Genomic DNA, 18,909 nt, shown 5'->3' on the forward strand with positions numbered 1-18,909 from the left:
ACACCATACATCAACTGCGCTTCTATAGTTTCTTTCCTGTGTCAATGGCGTGCACGTACATTAAATCACTTTATAGAGAATACAATACACACATTAAATGTAACACAACATTCCAATACTTTTGTCGTTCTGTTCTGGCACCATATCATCCCTGGAAAAATACTCTTGGACTTGACATTTTCATTTTGACATTAAAAAGAAAAGGGAAAAATCTTCTACGCTGGTAGCCATCTTTTCTATCATATGCCAGAAATCCTCCTTAACTCTTCCTAGGGTAACTATGCAACAAGAAACCATATTATAAGTTTAAACACATCATAGAAATCAATTTTGATTGTGCTTTAAAAATAAGTCATGACTAATCAGATATGGCTGCCAGAATAATTTACAGCAATCTTTTATGAGGAAAATGAACAGGGAAAGTGAATTTCTGCCCTCTCCCATCAAAAAGTAATACAAATGATGGGATTTATGGAATCCTGCATACATAAGAGAAAAACAAAGTGATGCACCAGCATGCATTTCATTTCAGACCAGTTGCTGCTGATCATTCATGCTCCTAGGGGTATGTATGCAGTCATGCATGACATTCATTGAGAACATGCAGGCAGCAGACATCATTTGCGGGGAGGAAGAATGGGGCATTAATAATTCAGCTTGAAGGTCTGATCCGAGATAAGGTTTACCGCACAACATTTAATGCTAGCACAGTTATTAAAATGAGGCGTACTAAGAAAATGTTTTAGTATTAACACACATCATTAAATCTCTTCTGCTACTGAAGGTATAGTATGATCATGTGATCAACTACCTTTGGTTTACCCTGCTTGAGTATTTTAAAAACAAAATAAATTAAAACCCAACAATGCCTAAATGCATACCAGCTCAAAATCATGCAAGCACAGGTTTTCTTTAGAAAACAAAACAACCCCCCCTCCCAGACATCTAGAGTAAATATGTTACAAGGAGGTGAGGTCATAGATCAACAACATGAAGTATTCATGTCTCCAGGTGTTTTAGAATGCATTTTTTAAAAAATCATTAAAAAATATAATAATAGGGTATTTCGATATTGCCCTGGTTTGATTCCTCCAGCACTATTCCAAATATGATTTTATTATCAATGACATCTACAACTTCATTTGCCTCAACTGACATAGCATCAGTGTAGGGAAATAGTGAAGATCTTATACATTTGCACTGCACATTTGTCCTTACTCTTTGAGGTAACAACTCATTTGAGATTTGAAATAACTAAGCAGCAGATTTTTCGTGTAGAAGACAAAAGTAAATAACAGGGTTCAATCTGAAAGATCAATATTGTACAGGAAAGAATGAACTAAAGGTTTAGATGTACAGCTCATAGATTCCACAGAGCGTAACCATTTGTAACAGCTTGATACACTGCTTTGTAGCAGGAAAATAAGTTATGGAAAATTAGCAGGGACTACAATTTCTTCCTAAATACCAAGCATGTGCTTAACTTAAAATGAACACCAATAACCAAACCTCAAACTAGGTATCTATTGATGGCAGAGAGCTATTCTAATAAGATGCATCTAGTTGTGGCCAAAACAAACTGTATACTGCTACTACAAAGTAAAGCAAACAGTGAAGACAGTGAGCACTGAAGGACAAATGTTCCTTTTTTCCCTGTAGCTTGACTTGACAGAATACCTGAAATAAGCCAAGCAACTACAGGTAATACTTTATCTAAGTTTGACCGAAGCAGTTTTATTCTGATTAAAGTCATTTCTGATTTTGATTTTAAATCCCACAGGAGTACACACATTTGGACAAGTACAATCATAGTATAAATATAGATCTGTATAAATACAGTTTAATACCATACAACTGTGTTGTGCAAAGAAAAAAAAAAACTTTTTTTCCGGCATCCCACAACTGCTAGTTTTTATGTAAAGTGACATAAACCAAGGAGGGACAAGCAAATTATCACAGATGTATGATCTGTACTTTACAGCATACTCAAATTTATTTTTTAAGATTTGCCAGCCAAGGCATTTATTACAATGCTTCAACTTTATTAAACCTGTCACAATGCCAAACTAAACAAGTTACAATTTGGTTTTGATACTAAAAAAAGACATCTGAGTGCAATATTTTCCAGTCTAATCTTTTGTAAACATGCATTTAGGGAAAAAAAGTTATCCAGTTATGGAGTTTCTTTAACTTGTGATGTAAATAAATCAAAAAAGTTAAAAAAAACTTGTATGCACAGACCACTTTTAATCCTTAATTTGTTTTAATCCAGAACTTTATGCTCTATAACCTTACACATCACCTTCCTTTGTTTGCAACTTAATGCACTCATATTAAATATCAAATAATGACTCCAGAAAAATTTATCCATGTGCAAAATCCCACAATATCTTTAGCATAAATCAACATGATCTGTCCATTATCTCAACAGACATCAAGTGGTCATTGGTAGATTGTTGCTGAGAAAAGCATTTGTGTGTGTGTATATATATAAAATCACTGGAGTTTCTTGTTTTCTCAATTTGAAAAAAAAAAAACAACACAATTTCACAAGTCACATGTTTATGTTTAAAATGCCTTCTTTTTATGGTCAATGATGGCTTTATTATTTCCCCATCTCCACATACCACTGACTACTTACATTGGTAAGTTAAATTTTATTATACATAGTTTTGCTTCCATAGTTTTTTGCCTTTTATAATAAAATCTCAAGTAGATTTTAGGGAGAACAGCATGCAATTTCACTAAGGCATTAACAAGAAGGTGGGGATAAATGACTTGAAACACTCTAGTTTCCCCAAGGGCTCTTTGCTTTGATTAACTTTCCTTTGTGCCTGGCAGAGTGGATCCCTGAGAACTTCCAGGGAAGCCAGAGCAGTCTAAATATAAATAAGGCACGAAGAAAAGAAGAGATCCTGCTCTAACAACACTCAATATTCCGACTATAATGACACTTTTCTGTGCAGTAACACCATGGTTACATATAACATGAAGAACAGAATTAAGATTAATAACAAAATTAACTACATATAGGCGACTAACAACACTCAATATTCCGACTATAATTACACTTTTCTGTGCAGTAACACCATGGTTACATATAACATGAAGAACAGAATTAAGATTTATAACAAAATTAACTACATATAGGCGACATTTACTTTGATGGGTTTAGTATGAAAGTTATACAAATAAACTACAGTGCTAAGGAGATACAAAAATACATTTTAAAAAAGAATATAATTTCCCTTTAACTTGGAAGTTATTAGTACAAATTCCTGACTTATTCAGGAGTAATGTTCTGCCATACCTGATGGGCAGCTCGAAAAATCCGACAGAGAGAGGCACCCTTTGTCCCACGAGAAACAAGGAGGAGGTGTAGCATCTCTATTGTCATTGTTACACTGCCAGTTTTATGAATATCACTAGCAGAAACATATGGCTAAAAATGCACTGTCAACAAGCTTGATGGAATGAAACCCATTAGTTACGGGTATTTGATTTTAATTAAATATGCTTAGCTCTCCTAGTTCTGCACTTCACACTTTGCCACCTACATTATTGCGGTGAGACTGTCCAAAAAGCACCAGATATCAAAATTTTATTAACCCTTTTAGCACAATGGGCCATTATTGTGGAAGGCGATTTTCATTACTTTTATTGCAAAGTTTTCTCCTTTCCAAAAATGTATTGGTTTCTTGGTTTAATGTTTACCCCAGAGCAGCAATAATAAAAAAAAAAAAAATTCACCCATTGTCATCTTCACAGTCTTCAGGTATACACTAGTCATTGTAATCTTATATTTTTATGTTGTGCTAAGGGGGCTAAATCATGACTTAACCAAAGGCAATACACTGTTCCATAATAGAAGGGATGCTGCATTTCTCATTATGCAGGAAATATTTACGAACGCTATGCCATATCATGTTAAACATCTCCATGCATATCATGAGGTAAAATATACATTTGTATACTAATGCTTACTGGTAACATGTTTGTTCATATCTTTGTATACCGGTTGAGGATGGGGGACTAGTGGATACTTGTGTCAATGGCTCTTGACAAATTCTCCATTGGCTTCCTGTCCAGTCTGGTATAGAATACAAACTGATTCCTCTTCATGTCTACTATGTTTGTCTTTTATTACGTGTCTGCATGGTTGTTTCTTCATCCTTTGTACTCTATGTCTCAGGCACTGAGAGCATGCTCCTTCATGGGCATAATCATGTGCCATATCAATTACACATTTATTACTATTGTTGTTAACCTTGCTACACTTTGCTTCCAGTTCTTTGCAGATTCTGCTCCTCCTTACTTCTCTGACCTAGTTCCCCATAACACAGTAGGCATCTTTGTACTTCTGCAGATACTCCTTTTCATTTCCAGAAATAGAACGAACATCTTTGGTGAATGCAAGCTGGTATATTTGTTGTGTATCACCAGCAAACTAAAGTCTTTCAAATGAGCCCTTAAAACACACTTGCTCAACAAACATTTCAAGTTGTAGGCCACAAGTTTCAGTTTTGGCTATTGCTTCATATCATCTTTGGCTTTTACTGTGTTACATATAGTGCACAATTTCTACCATTTGTATTGTCCATGTAACTGATAAGTGCTCAGAGCACAGCCTAATGTTATTGAAGAGCATTATTGTTATTGTTTCTGATACAGCAATCTGGTACCTGTGATTCATGATTTGCATCTATTGAAACTATAAAAAATTGAAATAACATTTTAATGGCTTGCAAAATAAATAAAACAAATTCTAAATGGAATTTGCAGCAAAACTTGTCTGAGCTTCTGTGTTCACTTTGCCCTGTACCACAGTTAAGGTGTCGGATTGTTCTTATACATGTTCACACAAAGATGCAAACCAATGACTGAAAGCAGGCTCAAAAGACTATGTCCTTTGAACAACTGCTGGAATTGCTACCTTGGCATGACCATGAGGAGTTAATAAATGGTTGGTATCAGTGAAAGTACATTATAAACCATCTGCGATAGTGCTGAATAAATAAAATATGAAAGCTAGAAAAATGTGACCATTATTACTTTTTTAAAATCATTTTCAAAACTTCAAAAAATACAAGGTCCCTCAAACCTTACGTAAATCACAAATCTTGAGTAACAAAAGGCACAGACAGAAATCCTTGAACATAAAAATTAAAGACCTATTACATTCTCACCTTACCCCTAGCCCATCTTGTAGATTTCATGCTTATGGGGAAGAAACAATTCATCAGCACAACCAGCTAAAGTTCAATGCTTTAAAAAAGCCTAATGCTCCTTGAAACAAAAGCCTTATTGCAGTCTCTAGCTGATGCAACACTTGCACATACACATGCTAACACATTGAGACTAATCCTTTTAAGAACAAATGTACAGTTATCTTAGTTGCATCTTCTTTAGCTACATTATTAAAGAAATGACAACCGAATAATGCCACCTAAATTTTGCAGAATACAGCATAACTGAAACAGGTTATCCTTTGAAGAATCAATACCTTTGTTAGTAATATGTATGCCTCACTCGTCTGCAGCGATGCTGAACTACAAAGATGTTTGTTGCATTCAAGTACAAGAACAGAAAATCTGCTGTAATTGCAGAATCAAAATTTTAACCTGTATGCTGCACCAATATCTAATATTTACTTGAAAACTCAAGTGAGATGTTGCTGCCAACCCAAATTTGCATCAATGGAAGTTATCAATGTTGCACATGTAAAAAAAATTATTATAAGATGGAGATAGCAGCATCAAGTCTTACTTAACATAGGTTCTTGGAAACTGCAATTTTAAGCAAAACAACCTTGACTGAAACCTGTTTTAGGCCCTAGATTAACTGATACACACATGTAAACAAAAGTTAAGCTCCTACACTTTTATTACAAAACATCATCAAGTCAAACTTCTAAATAAAAATCCGAAATATATGGAAGGAAAAAAAGAGTAGTCGGTGTTAACCCATGTAGACATGGATAGAATGTGCAAACTTCCCACAGACAGTGGTCTCTGTTGGGAATCGATTCCCTCCCCCACTTCTCATCAACATCATAACGAAACAACGTTAAGACAGGACTATGATACTGCACTACAGGCTTCACACAATTTGCTGGAGATTCTGACAAAATTATACGCTCACATTCTTGATTCGTTTTAGAAACCCCCTAACTTAGCTGTGGCCTAATGTTTGTGCCTCACTTCAGAGCACGATGTCGACGCCAGATAGCACCGATGTAAAAAATCTCAATCAACGATTATTGCAAAAAATCACGCTCTGCAACGTGACGCATTCCTGAAGTCACTACGTGCCGTGAAAATGCTAGATGTATGCAGCCTGCCCCTGTCATCTCAGTCCCAGTTGAATACGAAAACAGTGACCAACGTGATGTTTACGCCTGAGTGAGGGCAAGCTACTACATCAGCGCACCCCTATTCCGTGCGCGACAACATGCATCGCGAAGGAAAGACGGGGGTGCACAACTTTTAAGATGTGAAAGGTTGTTTTTAGGACGATTAGATGCTAGTCATGCCCCTACAGGAGAAGACAGTGGCTTGTAAACAATCATAAATATCGTTGTCAAGTTACAATCAAAACATTGACCATATTTGTTAAGTATTTTTCAACAAAATTATAAATCGTCGTAAAACATATTTGTCATGATTTTTAAACATATGCAGTGTTGCTACTATGAATGTGTGTGTGCAAGCGCGCATTGTTGAAGCCGAGACTTGTGACAGCGTTTATAGGTACCAATGCATATTATTTGAATGAAGAAAGGAATACGTACTGACAAAACGTGTGAGACAGTGTCAATAAAATTAACATCAGGTGCCATAAACATAAAGATTTATTTCCTTTGCTCAATCCCCGTTTCTGTCATTGTTTTGGTGTCTTTAAGCTGAAGTAATCTATGGTCACTATTCAAGCTATTTAGAATACTATTAACCGAGTTGCGAAAACTCGCAATTTAGTCAACAAACTAAAACATTCAAACTGAGACCAGATCGTGCAGTAGAACTCTTCCGGACAAGTAACTTTTATCCCTTCAGCCAACCCCCTCCACACATACACACATTTAGTTGTGCGCGCGTGCGTGCATGCACAAGAACGTTTATGCATGCTGCGTATGTGTCTGCTGTTTGTACAAATAGTAGGAATGGAAATATATAACGCGGCCTCCTAGAATAATAAATTATTTATTCACATCTGACGTTTTATGACAAAATCGTGTCGGTCTACTTCAAATTTCACAAACAAGACAACGTTTTTCTCTGCCAACCGAAATGGTCTGAAAAGAGTTGTCCCAGAAACAACGTAACAGCATGGCACAGCTGTTTCGTGAAATAAGAAACCATTCAATAAAGTGCTTGTCTTATTTGTGTGTACAAACAACAAAACATATGTCCCTTTTCAATTGTCATTCAAAAAATAAAGCCAAAACTGAAGAAAAAGTTATGAAAACTTACTGTGAAGTCAACACTTGCAGTGTCTCGGCTGGAAACAGCACGTACAACTCCTGACCGCCATTCCCACTCAGAAATTTTACTTACTTTAAGCTTTGTCGGACTTCTTACTGACAAAAACCGCTTCCCAACAATCTCTTCTCTACACTTATACGCCATTGCTTAATTCACGTATCCATTTTGTGGACTGGTCATGCTGCACTGATTAAAAACCACGGACACAATTTCCTTGGAATGTGTGTGTGTCTCTCTCTACGATTACGCTAGTGGAGGAAAACGGGTTCAGCATTAATTTGACATCTGGTAGGTCAAAAGGTCGCCATTGATTTATTCTTCCGCGGGCATCAAAATAGTCCCACTGTATTTGGTAAACTCACCAGCAAGTCAACGTTATTAATGATCATAAACTTATTTTAAGAAGAAGCAATCAATATTTAATTAATTATGTTTGCGTTTAATGGCTATTAACTCTTCAAATAAAATTGTCTTCTAAAGCAATGTTTGTGTTGGCATTTCGAGCACGCACGTTGATACTATAACGTTATAAGGTTATAGATGAACAGATTGTTTTACTGCAATATATACATCGCGATTTTGGTAAAATTTATTCTGTGGATTTTTTTTAAATGGTGTGTGATATTAATATATGGAGAAAATACTTAGCGAAGTATAATAACATGTGTGGCCGCTTGTTTTGGTCACATGACGTGTTTCCGTGACGTCATCACTATGGCTGCCATTGTTGAAAAATGGGAAAGTCAGTTGATCGACGTTAAAAATGCAGGATTACCTCAGCCCCGTGAAGTGTAACGCGATCATTTAGACCACACAATACTTGAAAATGGTTTCAGCTATATTATCGCGTCTTGTTATGTGAGTACTATGCACGTTTTTCTTATAAATGGCTAGCTAACAGCCGTTCAATTTTGAATATTTTTGCTTTGGAACATAAGAGCGACTAAACATTAAACAATGTGATGGTGTGCTAACATTAATATTAAATGGTAATACCTAGAAAAAGTAGTCATGATTGATATGTTACAGACTTTTCAATATAAGGTTTATGGTGGGATACAATTGAAATGTTATTGATAAATAAGGATGTCCTCTCCGTCTGAAATGGAATGTCACCTAGTTTAATTATTGTATTAAGCGCGCATTTTTGCTTAAAATTTTCATTTTCGCTTTACTCAACTCGTGAGTGAATAACTTATGCAATAAGAGCTTTATATTATGATTTTCAGAACTAAATTTTCATCCTAGGAGTAGGAATTGCAGTATACAATATTTCACAGTATAAAGCTTTCAGCTTCGTCTTATTTTCAGTTCTGTGCACATATTTTAACAAAAATTTGCATCATTTTGAGAGAAAGACATTTGTTTAACATAAATATTCAATATAATTATGTTACATAAGGATGAATATACAAGATCTTGGACTGACATGAAATTCTTGAATAGTTCTCTGTATCTAGAGCAATAATTAATGTTGAAATGAGTTCTTTTAAAGTAGCAGGTATAGCCTCGGCCTACATAGTTATTTGAGGAAAGATAAGAATTTAGTTGATTACAAATCTGTAATATAGAAAAATCTTAAAGTCTGGAACAAACTTGTTTCCTAGGCAAGATTTTGAAGATCATAGTTATCACCTGAGTTTGGAAAAGTGATTGATATAGTATTTTCCAGTGTCTAAAAAAGCTGAGTTCGTATGACAGCACCTTATCAGAATTGTGAAGTTCTTTCATGCCTGTGGTTTTCAGTGACATCAGACAAAATTTGGATCATTCCCATGTGTGCTTTTCCAACAAAAAGCTGATTTTTTTCATCATTACTTGCTATCAGATGTCAGTGACATAGTTTTTGCATGAATAAAAGCATGTAACTCATAATGAAAGCAGTTTCTTGGCATCAGGGATGAAGATCATGTTTAGTTGTTTTGTAACTTTTTGGTGACCCTCTATTCTCCTTGTGCAGAGCAGCGGTTTTCAAACTTTTCCAGATGAGTACCACTTTTGAAAATTCGAATTGATCGAGTACCATCTCCCAACCCTACTCCCTATGAAAATATATATATATACAACATTAGTCATGGTGCTCATGTACCACCCGTCATATCTTCATGTACCACTGCTGATACACATACCACATTTTAAAAACCAGGGGTTTAAAAGGCTTTTAAAAAAAAACCCTAATTTTAATTGAGGGTGTCAGTATTTCCAACAATTTTAATTGGAGATTTGGGAAACACTGATTAACTGATGGAAGTGCTGTATTCTGACAGCAACTCTGAGGTTATTTTTATCTAATTTTATACACCAATACAGTTAGGATTGGCTTCCTAGGTTCAGATTTTGTCTCATGCTGTTTCTCTTCATGTGGCATCTGTTTACAGGGCTGGCTACATTGCCTTGATGTAGCCTTATTTTGTTAGCTCTGCATAAAGCACCAATTCCTCCCATCCCCCTCCATCTAACTTTGTATAAAGCACATTGTTTTTCAGTCATTTGTGAAGCTGGTTGTCGTACAGAGTAATTTATTACTGAAGGATGGAGGTTCTCATGAACACAGCTTTCCAAATGATCCTTTTTTTTCTGCTGAAAACTGAACTGGGATCTTTGTGATTTTGACATTGTGCTGTCTTCTCCATTTTTTGCCAGTAGCATATGAAGAGGTGTGTTTGAGCTGAAGCCAAACAGTGCTTGGTAGGCTCATCAGATGGCTACCCTGATAAGCCAGATGTAGCAAACAAATGGGACATGGTTTGGCTTGAGTGTCAAATAGCACTGCCAGCTGGCAGTGGGAAACTGGGTTGAAAGAACTCCACCCAAACCTCTCAGAAGATTGGTGTGATTTCTAATGCTAAATAGTTAATTCCAACTTCATTTTTAAGCTGCATGTTTTTTATTTCTTTTACATTGGAATAAAACATGCTGTGTAATCATTCTCTTTTTCTGGTTTTGCTTATTTCCATTCTAACAAAAGCTTGTGTGTGTAAAGTACCACCATTATCCATCCCCTTTAGCAATGTTAAAATCAGTATATAGTTCAGACAATACAAAGTTTTCTCTTGTCTACTTGAATAAAAAGTGTTTTTTTTTTTGTGTGGTGAACTTCTTGCATCCATTCCTTATTGCACCAAGGAACAAGGAGAACCAACCTGATTCAAAGCATAATTAAAACAAAAACTACTTGATTCTTGTATTTGCTGGAGTATGTTGACCTCACTCTTTTCACCTACTTTGTGATTCGCTGCAGCATGTTTCTTTGTGGTTCTTGCCTGCCTTAATAACTGGAAGGTTCTCCTTCCCAAGTGAAATTTAAGGTGATCCTCAGCCTGCCATTTTGCTCCTGTGGAACAAACTCTCCCCACCCTGCTTGGCTTGAATAAGGGCCTTAAGTAAGAAAGTGGCTCAAGAATCCTGTTTTGAGAAGTAAACTAAGTAAATTGACAGCCAACAGGAAGGTATGCTACTTGCTTTGTGGCTAGCAATTGGTGTGTGTTGTTTTTTTTTTTAAGTCTCCCTGGGCTGTCAGAGCTACTAGTATTGGGCAGTCTAACATAGTTTTAATTTGGGTATATGAATGTGTTCCAAATCCTCTTGAGTCTGTCAGCAGAGTAAGGGTGGTTGATGCAAATCAGCAGCAGCCCAGTCATGCTACCTTTGTCTGGTGTGCTTGCATAATTATTATCCAGAAGTGCTTCCAGAGAATAGAGATCTAGGTTGATATGAAATAGTTTGTCAATTGAGTGTGTGTGGCATTGGATTCTTCCCTTCCCGATCTGGTAAGGATGGAATGAGGAAGCAGATAGCCCAGTTGTTAGAGCACTAGCATCTGAACCTGAAGACTGATTTGAAAGCAGTGTAGCTTAGAAAAATTGTCACATGGACATGGTTATTGGAAATGAGTACCTGACTTTATAAAGTCAGGAGAAGGTGATAGGCATCACCCTCGCTAAATGCTGGCTCCTAAAAAGATGTGGTCTCACCACTGCCCCCACAAAAGTTCATGTGACAGTCTTTACCTAAAGATAGATTTTTTTTTCTGGAACTACATTTGCAGTGTGAAACAAGCCTGGTGTAAACTTCATTGGACATAGCAGATAGTGTCAGGCTACAGTATGGCTAGTGGGCAATTTTCTGGCATCTTTTGTCTACGTGCCATTTAGCACACAAGTCAGTGCCTGTTGAGCCTAGCTTATATATAGTAGCACAGTGCAGGAGACGCCATAGCAGTGCAGTATGTGACAGAGGTGGCAAAAGATGAGGCTTGGTGGAGATGCTGGCCCTGGCAGTGTTCCAATTCCTTTCACTCCCAGCATTCCAGTATATACGCAGATTGACATTTTGCGGTGCAGGCTGGGCAGCACGGGTCTCTTACATAGGCCTCCAAGTGCTTACCTGGAGCGCAGTGGTCCGACCTCTTCGAGGGATTGCTTCAGGCCCCTCCTCGACTTGCCTGCATTTGCCGGCCCAGCTTTTTCTGATCTTCGGGGTGCACAGCTTGTTCTAGTCGAGTGTCTAGCTTCAGAACATTTGCAGCGTGCTACGATCATCTGTGTATGCATATATTTACTCACTCTGGCGCGCTCACACACACTTACAGCTCACATACCTACTGTCGTGCACATAGGTGAAAGTCGAATATTGCAAATTGAGGACAACTGCGGCAGCTGGGGTACCAAAAAAAATCAGGCCATGGAAAAGCAAGCGAGTTAGAAAGCTAGCTGTCTGGTTGGTGCGGAAGGACTGGGTGCATTAGAAATGTGAGGAATACATGGGGGAAAAAGTAGTCCCACCCTCCCGTCGACAAGGGGTCGTCTCAAAACACTGTGCAAGTCGGTCCGATGGGGGGGACAGCCGTTTGCCAACCGCACCTACTTCAACGCAAAGCCTCTGATGGGGGAAAAAAAGACTAGCACCTACTTAATTTTCGTCAAAACTACGTGAAAGTTGATCTCCATTTGAGGCAGCATCATGAAAATACTTTTCATCAGAGGAGAAATTGTCATGTATGCCAGGTGCAGAACACCAAGTTGTGCATAAAGTTTTTCCCCCCATGGACCAGCGGAGCAAGAGGATATAACCAAATAAAAATTCAGCCATGATAACAAAGTGTGTACATCATGGGCTGGGAAGATTAAAAGAAACTTGTGAGTGACTTATAATGGTAATCACCAGTGCTGTACGGGATTACTTGCTGGCCCTGGAAGTCGTCATTGCCCCCTACATTTATGCTGTGTGCAGATTGGTGTTTGGGACCCTCTATCCAGCCTACGCATCATACAAAGCTGTCAGGACCAAGAATGTCAAAGAATATGTAAGTAAGAACATTGTGTGTGTGTGCACGCTTGTGCGGTGACTGATGCTTTTCATGTATGATACTTTGTATGATGCAAAATTTGTTTTTGGCATCTACCTCTCATCTTGTGGGAACTGTTAACCGCCCCCACCAAAGTTTGGGATCATGGCTTGAAAAGGTGTGGTGGGTATCTTCAAGAGGTTCAAGGAAGGCAAAATGGGTTTTAACGTATTAATGAGTCACCACTGGGGATGTTTGTTTTATGTTTTGCTGCTTAGCATCCTGGCAACATTAATATAGACAGTAAAATATGTTTATGAGAATACATCAGTTGTTGTCGCCTGTGTTTACAGTTCACTGAAGTATGTTTATCTGTAAAACTATTTAGACTTGTAGATGAGAAGGAACTCTGAACTGTAAAATGTTAATGTGTTTGTAATGTGCTTGTTAATAGTGAAAGTGGTATAATATTTTTCACTGTGGGCATTGCATCATGAGTGAGCAGCTAAAATGTATGTAAAAGTAATATGATAGTGTAAATAACTGAATTAAGACCTAAAATGGCATAGAAGTAATGACTTAAAAAAAAAAATCTGATCAAACATCACTGTAACATTGATATTTCACAGCTGTTGTGCCCAGGTTAAGTTATATTTAATAGTTTTGATATATTAATTCACTAGCCCTGTTTAACCTGTTATTTTAGATAAACTTTTAGTGTTCTTTCTTTTTTTCTCTCTGAATACATTTTAACCGAGCAAGAGAGCTGGTGAGAAAACACAGTGAAGCCTCAAAATAGAACACTTATGGAGTTTAATGAGTGCACTTGCATTCCCTAGGCTACAACCAATGCAAAGTGAAAATTAGGTGCTGGAAAGCTGAAATCCAGATTTTAAAAGTGCCACAATCTGGAATTTGTATTTGAAACATTTCCCCACACCTCTCTACTTTCCCTCCCCTCTCCTCCCTACTGGTGCTTTCCAATGTTTAAAACAGAGCTCAGGCTAGGCAAACACATTATGATCCAAATATTCCATTTGGCTATCTTAACTCGAGTTGCCATGGTTGCAGAGCAAAAACATGTATGCTTTGTGACACTGTTGGAAAATTACTACTTCTACTTTGCTCTTGGAAGTTGGAGACAAGATAATGGTTGAAACTGGCATGAAGGCCAGAATGAAGAATCCAAGGAGGTGGGTGTGGATGAAAAGAAAGAGGAGAAAAACTAATTATGATGTTGGTAAAAAAAAGTTGACACAGGTGGTGTGAGTTTCTGCAAGATCGGTCGCATTAAGCCCAAATATGGAACATATGGAAAAGACTCCTGCAGCGTTATAATGAAGCTAGCCACCTAAAAGCTGTGGAAGTAAGTTAATCTCAACTTGATGTTGGTTTTTCTTTTCTTATTTGAAGTCGCTATGATAAACCAATGAGTAAACAATGATTTATGTTTTGTTTGAATATCTTCACATAAAGATGTGATCACAGCATGCTGGGTATGCTTAAGTCAAAGAGCATTGCTGAAGTTATTTTTTTTATGCTGTGCATATATAGCCTAAGCGATGTACATTTATAACATAGGAACAAAAGAGCTAAGGCCTTAGGATCATCCTATTCTTCAGATAGATAAAGCAAAGAGAACAGGTTCATCAAGTCAAGCAGACACACTCAGCAAATAAATCCAATCTATTTCTATCCATTATCTTTCATGGTCAGATTGTTTTGCTTTTTTTTTTTAACTGATTAAAACATCACTGTAGCGTTGATATTGCAGAGCAGACAGGCAGTTGTGCTAAAGTTATAATAGATTTGATATATTAATTCACCAGCCCCGTTTAACTTATGCTCTTGTAATGGGAGTTGTTTACTGATCACTAGTTGGAGTTCATGTTACTGAGCACATTTGTTCTGTTTTTGTTGTAGGAACAATTCCAGTGGCCACAGGAGAGTGTGCCTTCTAAGGACATCAGAAGTTTTACTTTTAGTTTGTGTTCTTGCAATTACATTGTTTTGGGATAATTGCTTTGAATGTGAATGTGAATAAAAATATTTTTGACTTCCAGTCTTGTTTATGCTGTCTCAAATGAAGCCACTGCATTGACTATTACCAAAACAAGTTTTTAGTAACTTTTACTTTTTATTGCTTTATTATTATATAGTCAGTTTCTGTCATTTAGCTTTATGAAAAAAATGTCCGTTTAGGAGTGGAGCCTAAAGACAACCCCACCCCAAGTTTTCCTGATTTTCCTTTAGGAAAACTTTCAACCTTGTCCATTGTTCATAAGACATGTCCAAGTTTTCGAAAGGAAGTAACATTTCTGACCTCTGTTTCACCGGCAGCCCTTACCACTTGTATTTCACAAATGAAAGACTCAGAGTTTTTGGTCCTCTGACACTGGAACTAACCCCAAGCTATTTGAAAATAAGATGCAGTTTTGTAACTGTTACATTGACCTAGCCGATTATCCCTATGCTAAACAAGGGCAAGCGTGACTTTCTGTTGAAACAACTGAAGGACTGTACCAGTTCACTTGTTTCACGACTGTCCATTGTATGGGTTTGTAACTGGCAAAGCCCGGTCACCCACTTTCGCCGTGTTAGAATCCCCACACCGCCATGTCAGCGGCTGGCAGTCATTAGTAGAGGTATGCTGAATGGCATGCCTCTGGTTGTCCCTAGCATTGGGTCAGCCGCTTCCTAACTCTGTGGCTTGCAGACGGACGGTCTTGTAGATGTCTGTGAGAATGAGGTTATCGGGGACGACGATAGGGATGGATCTGTACACGCTAGGGTTACGACAGCGTGCGTGCTGCATGACGTCACCCTGTTACCTGGCGGCATGTCACACGAGTAGCAGCTGTCTTTTACCTACACATTGTATGATACTGGCTTCAAGCCTCTTACTTGTTTACCGCTGTTCTTGTGACTGCCGGTGATTTTTTTTTGTGTTGGTTGCCTGCAGGATAAGCTACGTACGGCGCCATCACTCCGCTGCAGCAGAGATCAGACAAAGAGGGAGGGTTGGAGGAGTGATGGAAAAGACCGTGTCTGGGTCGTCATCTTTGTCACTGTCAGGCTCAGCAAGGCGTGTCGGTCCTCCTTTGACCTCTGATGTTTTCACCTCATTTTCTCTCCCCCCCCCCCCAAAAAAAAAAAGGTGGACAGATTTGGTCAATTTCTTTCCTAGTAAACATATACTTTTCTTCGTGCACCCAGCTCGCGCACACTAATGCAAGCTAGAGCTTTGTCAATATGTAGGCGGGAGTGCTATTCCCCGGGATGAATGCCGTGATTGTAGAAAGTGTAGGACAGTGTCTCAAGTCGGTGAGAGCGAGTAGCTGTATGGTGGGGGTTGGGGGCAGGGGGAAGAAGGGCACTGTGTACTCGAGGTCTTTGTCGGGGACTTTTTTGTTGTTGATGTAAACCCTTCTTGCCATTACCCCCATGCCAACTGAGTTCTCTTGTCAGGTACATGGCAGGTTGGTGTGTGTTGTCAAGGCGAGAGGCGAACGTTGTGTGAAAGTTAATACCCTGAGAACGAACGTCTGCTGCAGCTCGGCCAAACGGTCGCCTTTGCTAAACACTTGGACAGTAGCAAGGGTCATCGTGGGCTAGGTGGTATCGCCGTCACTTTCTTTTGTGTGTGTGTGGGTCCTTTCTTCGACCAAAATGTCAAGTACTTGAACATACGCTACCCTATCGTAAGCTACGTCTAGCTGCATGTATATTAAAGCACATAGACATAAGCAGGGACACAGATGATATGGACATAGTTGCATGAACAAGCCTTCACATCTTGGGAAGGAAGATCGTTTAATGTTCTGTCGTTTGTGACAGAACAGTACGGACTGGTCACATGGCTGTGTACTCTGTTTTCAAGAGAAAATAATTTTTTAAAGTTGACACCGAATGTGAAACCTCCAGCGGAGTGTCACCTGTCTCCTTTGTTCTGGAGACGCGTCAAGTGGGCATGATGTAGGACCGTGCAACCCTCCACCTGGCTGTGTGCTGTGTCGTCACCGCGCGCTGCCTGTCTACACCCTGAGACTGACATGACCTTTGCCCTTTTACTATCGTGGCCCGTCCTCATGTTTGTGTGTGTGTGCGCGCGCGCGCGCTCGAGCGGCCGGTGCAATCTAGTACAATGATTTTACAGCACCGCGTGTAGACTTATAATTATCCTTACTTTATTTTGTTGGATAACGATAACTAGTTAGATGATATCTATCGATGGTATTACACGATTTCTTCTTCTTTCGACGACTGTGCAGATATTGAGGAACGCTCCAAAGCTGGTAGTGCAGTGGAGGTCGTTTCCTGACCCCCAGAGTTTTGCTTTCGGATGGCGCATTATGCAAGATGTGCTGTATTTTTCAGCATTTTCATTGCAACATGGAACTTCGTTAACCCTTTTTTTAACACTCTTTCAAAGCTTGTGCGCGAGCGGTTTTTTTCTTGTTAGGGAAAGCAGCAGCGACAATACTCGTACTGGATTTTCATTGCGCAGGGTGTTGGTGGAGTCCAAATTATCTTTTGTGAAAATGGGCGACTGGCGCAAATTGTAGCCATATATTGCATGTGCAATCAATCATTTGACTTCCCACGACCTAGGTCGTTTGTGGTCTATCTTTCACTTCTTGGCTTTTGCAACGGGGCTGGAAATTTTGTGTGAGAGGAAGAGGTAATCTCGCCAGACAACACAATCCTCACATTTCTAAACATCATATACACGGATACCATTTTTATCAAAACAAGAAATAAGTGTGGTTACTCTGCCTTCCATCGCCTCCCCCCCCTCCCAAAAAAAAAAAAAAAAAATGGCAAATGCTTATGAGGAAATTACAAAGTGCAATTATCATTGCTGTTCTGGTACTGACCATATTAAAATGTTAGATGACAATAAATTGCTTTTTAGTAGTGGCTTCTTTGAAATTGTACTTTTAAATGATGAAAGATTACTGTCGTTTGGTGAACTCTTTGTGTGGAACACTGCTGTTGGTGTGCTACCATCTCATGTGAAGTAAGATTTTAAACTGACAGTAGGCTGGCAGTGGTGTTTGAGGACAAAGTGAGAAATGACATATTCATGTGCACTCACCAGATAAATGTCTTTTCTAAACCGTCACAGCTGGTAACAGCCCGTTGAACTTGAAGTTAACTGTGCAGTTACATGGAAGTGACTCAGTGTTACAGCTTCCTGCCAGAGTATTTCATATTTCCAGTCCTCTACACAGATTTCACTATTTTAAAATTTACAGCTTTAAAAAACAAAAGGTCTAAGAAAGTACTTGGGATAAACTTTTATGTTGATGTGGTCCGTCACTACTTGTAGAAACCTGTATACCTCATCCGCTCAAAAACTTTGTCAGGGACTATTTTAAACTAACTTGCATGATATAATTTGTATAGGAGTCCTGTATTTATTGAATAATTCATGACTTCTGGGTGTTTGTAATATATGAGCTTATTCTAATCCACTGCACATAGCATCATTTTATGAATGATACTTTGGGGGAAATTAACGTCACTGCATTGCTTAGTATCAAATTACAGTATGCAGGCAATAAAGTCTGTTTTTGCACAACCACGAATAGCAATAATGTCTGAGCTCATGATTGCAGACTTGTTTACCCCGATGTTTTTGCATTAGTAATAGTATCCTTGTCGGTGTTCTTTTTAAAACTCCTGTTTGTTCGAGTTGTGAGCAGATACATATTCAAATATGCAGTTTGTGTAGTTTTGATGGGGATTTCGGGGTGGGGGGGGCAAAGTTACTGTATGTTAAAGCTAATGAATGCCTTGACTTCTGTAAAGTTCTGCAGCCTGAGAGAGCAGAGGCATGTAGTGGTGGTGACAATGAAAAGAAAGGCATAATATGCATAAAAAAAACTTGTTATTTAGCAAGGTGCTTGGCCAGTTGATCCTTTCATTTGTCTTGGGCAGTCCAGTGGCATAAGGGTTAGCGCCTGTCACCAATACAGTGAAGGTTGGCTGTCTTGGGCAGTCCAGTGGCATAAAGGTTAGCACATGTCACCAATACAGTGAAGGTTGGCTTCTCCGGGTTGAGATCTCGTCTTGGGCACACTGCTCTTTTGTGGCATCTGTGATCAAGCCTTGGTTGCTGGTTCCTTGTAAAACACC

General features: G+C 38.6%; 2 protein-coding genes across 7 annotated transcripts in view; one reads left to right on the plus strand and one right to left on the minus strand.

Annotated features, from left to right (window-relative positions):
* LOC112563894 (probable JmjC domain-containing histone demethylation protein 2C) overlaps positions 1-7,738 on the minus strand; it is a 36,358-nt gene extending 28,620 nt beyond the window's left edge. The window contains exon 1 of the mRNA XM_025238351.1: positions 7,470-7,738. Within this exon, the coding sequence (XP_025094136.1) occupies positions 7,470-7,625 (156 nt within the window). The 5' untranslated portion in view covers positions 7,626-7,738. The remainder of the gene's footprint in view (positions 1-7,469) is intronic.
* Positions 7,739-7,996: 258 nt separating this feature from the next.
* LOC112563892 (receptor expression-enhancing protein 1-like) overlaps positions 7,997-18,909 on the plus strand; it is a 34,518-nt gene continuing 23,605 nt past the window's right edge. The window contains exons 1-2 of one of the 6 annotated variants that reach the window (XM_025238345.1): positions 8,004-8,339; positions 12,714-12,786. In XM_025238345.1, the coding sequence (XP_025094130.1) occupies positions 8,308-8,339; positions 12,714-12,786 (105 nt within the window). In that variant the 5' untranslated portion in view covers positions 8,004-8,307. Of the gene's footprint in view, positions 8,340-12,713; positions 12,787-18,909 lie in introns of all 6 variants that reach the window. The other 5 variants (XM_025238346.1, XM_025238348.1, XM_025238349.1 and 2 more) reach the window with 5 other exon arrangements.

The sequence above is a fragment of the Pomacea canaliculata genome, linkage group LG5 (assembly GCF_003073045.1).
Source record: "Pomacea canaliculata isolate SZHN2017 linkage group LG5, ASM307304v1, whole genome shotgun sequence".
In the NCBI taxonomy this organism is placed as follows: domain Eukaryota; kingdom Metazoa; phylum Mollusca; class Gastropoda; order Architaenioglossa; family Ampullariidae; genus Pomacea; species Pomacea canaliculata.